This window comes from Eleutherodactylus coqui, chromosome 2 (assembly GCF_035609145.1).
Source record: "Eleutherodactylus coqui strain aEleCoq1 chromosome 2, aEleCoq1.hap1, whole genome shotgun sequence".
In the NCBI taxonomy this organism is placed as follows: domain Eukaryota; kingdom Metazoa; phylum Chordata; class Amphibia; order Anura; family Eleutherodactylidae; genus Eleutherodactylus; species Eleutherodactylus coqui.
In genome coordinates this window covers 91,157,301-91,162,624 of record NC_089838.1, presented here as the reverse complement: position 1 = coordinate 91,162,624, position 5,324 = coordinate 91,157,301, and the positions used below count along the sequence as shown (strand labels likewise).

Genomic DNA, 5,324 nt, shown 5'->3' with positions numbered 1-5,324 from the left:
GAGGCAGACAGATAGATAGAGAGAGAGAGAGGCAGACAGATAGATAGAGAGAGGCAGACAGATAGAGAGAGAGAGAGAGGCAGACAGATAGATAGAGAGAGAGAGGCAGACAGATAGATAGAGAGAGGCAGACAGATACACAGGCATACAGATATATATGTGTGTCAAAATACATACACACACAACCCACAGTTTGTGTCTGTATATATTATACACACTAACATACGCATATGTAGTCATGTATATACATACTGATGGAACGATTAGTGATTATAGTCGAGACGTTCCAAATAAGAAAAACACACACTATATTTCACAAAAAAATGTATTAACATTTTAAAATCTGTAAAGCCTGAAAACAAAATGGCACAAATTAAAACATCCTACAAGTTCAACTGGAAATCCAAATTGCTTTCCGTAAGGTCCATGTAGATCTGGAAACCAGTGTAATTTCCTTGCGGATCAGGGTAAGCTGTCCGTATTGATTTAATTACACACGCTGGTATGGGGATTCTATTGTTTTTCCCCAAGAATCCGTGTATCCACGCTGTATAAGAGCGATATGCGCCCACACGCATAACCCTAAGAAAAAATGAAAAGGAAATATATTAATATTTCTAAACTTATTAAAAAAATTTTAATAGTCTACATGAAAACAAAAAAAAAAGACGCATTGATATCTTATGTTTTTCCATGTTGCCTTTTTCACTAACCTTTTTTCCTTTTCAAATAAACTTTTTCCTTTGTTAAAAATTATACTTGCATTGTCTTGTGTGTTGTACAATAAAATTGTAATAAATACCTATTGTTTGTGGTGTCGTACTGTCTCCGGGTGACCAGTGCAGATAGTCTTATCGCGTGTTCTATGTTTTCGCGTACAAGCGCATACTGGGCAAATAACGGATGTTGTGTAACACATACGCAAGCTTCTGGTAACATCTGTAGGACTACTTCGTGTTCTCGACAACAGACACACTCCGCCACTGTGGGCATGCAAATGCACTGCCCACAGTGACACCACTCTTTGTTGGCAAGCCTGCCATGTGGATCTTCAGTGGATCCTGAAGCATCCGCTTCTCGTGCACCCTGCGGATCGTTTTGAAAACACTGGAGACTGCTTATGTCCGCCTGAGCATATAGCGAGTCTGCCAGTTGTTGTTGAACCTAAGAAGGGATTAATATGAAGAATACTGTATTTAATGTTTTAGGAAAAAAGGAAGGGGTACATTTTTAATTGTATGGTGTTGCTGAAAGTGGCATGATCATCCTTATTAGGCAGGGCACAGATTCCTGTATGTATATGTGCATACATACACAGACGTACGTACGAGTTTGTATGTATATACACAGATGTACGTACGTGTTTGTATGTATAAACTAACGTACGGGTGTGTATGCATTAACACGTACACGCGTGCGTACCAGTGTATGCCTAAACACGTACACGCGTGTGTCTGTGTGTGTGTATATATATATATATATATATATATATATATATATATATATTATATATATATATAAAATGTGTGTACACACGTAAGTAAGTGTGACTGTATATACACATACACTCATTCCTACGTGTGTATGTATATACAGATACACACGTACGTTCGTGTGTATATACACACACACGCGCATGTATGTGTGTATATACACACACACACGTGTGTGTATGTATACACACACAAACACACAAACACACGCGTGTGTGTGTATGTATATACACACACACACACACAAAATAATGTATTGAAATAATAAATTGTACAGGACTGATGCATAGTTGCGGTTTCAAACAATAAACAAAAAAAATTTTATACATATTTCAACACATACCGCCGAATAATGCCGAGTTTCGTGGAAATCCTCATAATTTTCCTCGCTATCAGATTGGAAGTCCTGTTAAAAAAAAATAAAAAATTATTCTGTTTATTGCCATTGGTTTGCTGCAACCTTTCCATTTTCAGCAAAAACTTACCTCTCCAAAAGAATCGGATGAATACTCAAGCTCCTCAAATTCAAGATCTTCCTGGTACATGTTTGTGCTTGAATTGGACTACAAAAAAACTAAAAACAAAACAAAAAACACCAAGTTAGTGGCACTTCAATAACAGTTATGGAAGCAGCAGCATTTTCTAATAACAATCTTTTAAAGGTCCATGGCAGGCATAATTTAGGCGAATGTTAGATTGATTACTGGGCGATTGTGGACAGATTGTTGATAGCTAGCATTATCCGCAGTCTGTAGGCAGATAGCATGCATATTGTATGTAGAATGCAGGTTAATAGTGTCGATTGAAGGCAGTGTTTGTGTGTAGATTGCATGTAGATGCTACGTCTATTCCATGCAAATTTTCCGAAGATTGCATGATGATTGTATGAATGAATTGCGCGGAATGTATGCTGATTCAAAGCAGTTTGCAGTCACATGCACATTGCAGCACATGGCAGGCACATGGAAGCACACAGCAGGAACAAAAAAAAAGCAGCACACGGCAGGCCCATGGAAGCACACGGCAGGCACAAAAAAAAACAGCACACAGCAGACACACGGAAGCACACAGCAGGCACGAAAAAAAAACAGCACACGGCAGACACACGGAAGTACACGGCAGGCACAAAAAAAAAAACATGGCAGGCACATGGAAGCACACGGCAGGCACAAAAAAAAAAACACGGCAGGCACATGGAAGCACACGGCAGGCACAAAAAAAAAGCAGCACACGGCAGGCCCATGGAAGCACACGGCAGGCACAAAAAAAAAAAAACAGCACACGGCAGGCACATGGAAGCACATGGCAGGCACAAAAAAAAAAAGAAGCACACGGCAGGCACAAAAAAAAAGAAGCACACGGCAGGCACATGGAAGCACACGGCAGGCAAATGGAAGCACACAGCAGGCACAAAAAAAAAATTAAAAAAAGGGAAGCACACGGCAGGTAAAAAACAAAAACAAAAAAAAACACATGGAAGGCACACGCCAGGCACATGGAAGCACACAGTAGGCACCAAAAAAAAAAAAAAAATACCCATGCCAGGCACACGGGAGGCACATGAAAGCACACGGCAGGCACAAAAATAAAGAAAAAAAAAAAAAAAGCCGGCACAAAAAAAAGAAAAATAAAATACACGGCAGGCACATGAAAGCACACGGTAGGCACAAAAGAAAAAAGCACATGGCAGGCGAATGGAAGCAGGCTGCATGCACAATAAACACTGCAGTCGCGATAGCAGCACACAGCAGGAAAAAAAAAACGCAGCACATGGCAGGCACTATAAAAATGTAAGACACATTACTATACAGGGCATGCACAATACATTTTTCATGCACAGACTTACTGCATAAGGCAATGATCCTGTGCTAATAAAAGCATGAAAGAGTACCGCATAAAGGTGCACTTACCTGCGCTTCTGTGTGGTCAAGAGAAGGGAGAAACAGCTGTTTGCTGTTTTCTCCGGTAGACTCCACGTCCCGCTGTGACGCTTTCTGCCGACCAGCCAATGTGGCGGCTGGATCGGCGTTTCATTCATTTGCAAGTGAACGCCTCCACCGATGACGTCAGTCACCTGCTCACGTGACCGGCGTCTCGGGAGCGCGCATGAAGGCCTCCAGGAAGAGCGAGCGGTGCACCGTGGAACGCATCCAGGGACAACGCAGGCGCCATCTTAGAGGGAGAAGTTTAAAAGTTATTATTTCTGCTAAACTGTAAGTAGGATGCGGTTTATAACCGCTCAAAAGGGCTGCTTTATGACGGGGGGTGACAGGGGGAATGGGCTAATATAAAATTTTCCGGTTTTGCCTCGGGACAACCCCTTTAAGAATGACTTGTAAATTACTCCCAGAAAACTTTGTGCATACATTTGTTGAAACTATTTAAGTCAATAATGATTGTTTTACCTAATATGGAGTAGTAATACTAGGACATGCCCTACAAGAGCTTGGCGTATTGGCACATCTAGTCAAGCTGATAAAATCACTTTATACCAATCAAGAAGCCACTGTGAGAACACAGTATGGGGACACAGATTGGTTTGGGATCGGCAAAGGTGTCTGACAGGAGTGCATCCTCTCACCCATCTTGTTTAACCCATATGCGGAAGTGATCATGCGGAAAATAGACCTAGATGAATTGGAAACTGGGGTGAGACTAGGTGGCAGAAACACCAACAACTCTGCTTGCAGAAACAGAAGCAGGTCTGAAGCAGCTGATATGTAAGCTTAAAACTGAAAGTGAAAAAAATGGGCCTCTACCTGAATTTAAAGAACACAAAAATTATGACAACTGCAAAAAATGGCCAAATTCAAATCAAAATCGACAATGAGGCCATATGTGTGAGACTTCATCTTCCTTGGTTCAAACATTCACCAGGAATGATAATCTATGCCAAAGATAAAACGCAGGATAGCATTGGGGGTGAAGCACTATGCTAAACATGGAGAAAATCTGGAAAAGTAGGGATATTGGCATAGCAGCTAAATGCAGAATAGTGCAAACCATCATTTTCCTCATAGCCATGTATGGATGTAAAAGCTGGACTGCAAAAAACCTGATAGAAGGAATATTGATGCGTTTGAGCTGTGGTGCTGGCGAAAGCTGCTGCGTATACCCTGGACAGCAAGAGTAACAAATAGAGAAGTCCTGAATCATATAAGATCTGTGATATCACTGGAGGGGAAGATGACCGGGCTCAGGGCTCACGTATTTTGGCCATGTAATGGGAGCAGAGTTGCTAGAAAAATCTTTAATGCTTGGACAGATCAGTGGCAAAAGAAGACCCGATCGCCAAAGAACTCGATGGCTGATACTGTCAGAGCTGATACTGACATGGATATCACACAACTGAAAGAAGCGGTGCAAAACCAAAAAAACATGGAGGGAACCTTTAGGGTCGCTGAGATGCTGGGTCCAGGAGTTTTAAAATAATAATCTGAATGATAAGAAAATATCCATCCTATTATTATTTATTAATAATTTCTGGATGATGTTGATGTTATAATTATAAGTATATTATATATAGTTATTATATTATTATTTTATGTTTTTAATGTTACAAACTTTAAAAATTGTACAGAATCAATTTAGAAGTTCTTTTCATATTATTACTCCAAGTACAATGGGACCAAAAGCAAACATTATTGTCTAAAATTGAATACATCATTTTGATAAATATTGACAGTATCTACATCCTTGTAATAATGTAATGGCACAATGACAATATTTTACACTGTGCCAATCAACAAATAAGGAAAAATGACAACTTCGCCCTCAAGCATGATCATGGATGTATATAAAGGGCGCTCGGAATACTAACATTACACAACA

The 5,324-nt window shown here is 40.2% G+C and overlaps 1 protein-coding gene across 1 annotated transcript; it reads right to left on the bottom strand.

Annotated features, from left to right (window-relative positions):
• Nucleotides 1-348: 348 nt before the first annotated feature.
• On the bottom strand, nt 349-2,413 carry LOC136610589 (uncharacterized). Its single transcript, XM_066589815.1, has 4 exons — nt 1,979-2,413; nt 1,837-1,899; nt 803-1,164; nt 349-582 (listed from the first exon to the last, which is right to left on the bottom strand). Exons 1-4 carry the CDS (start codon nt 2,036-2,038, stop codon nt 384-386), a joined length of 684 nt encoding a protein of 227 aa, XP_066445912.1. The 5' UTR covers nt 2,039-2,413; the 3' UTR covers nt 349-383.
• Between the last annotated feature and the right edge of the window lie 2,911 nt (nt 2,414-5,324).

Bases quoted from the DNA above. Each gene is read 5' to 3' on its own strand.
- LOC136610589 (XM_066589815.1), bottom strand. From the start codon at position 2,038: ATGTACCAGGAAGATCTTGAATTTGAGGAGCTTGAGTATTCATCCGAT. The intron at 1,900-1,978 runs GTAAGTTTTTGC...TTTTTTTAACAG, and splicing joins CATCCGATTCTTTTGGAGAG to GACTTCCAATCTGATAGCGA. The intron at 583-802 runs GTATTTATTACA...ATTTTTTCTTAG, and splicing joins TACGACACCACAAACAATAG to GGTTATGCGTGTGGGCGCAT.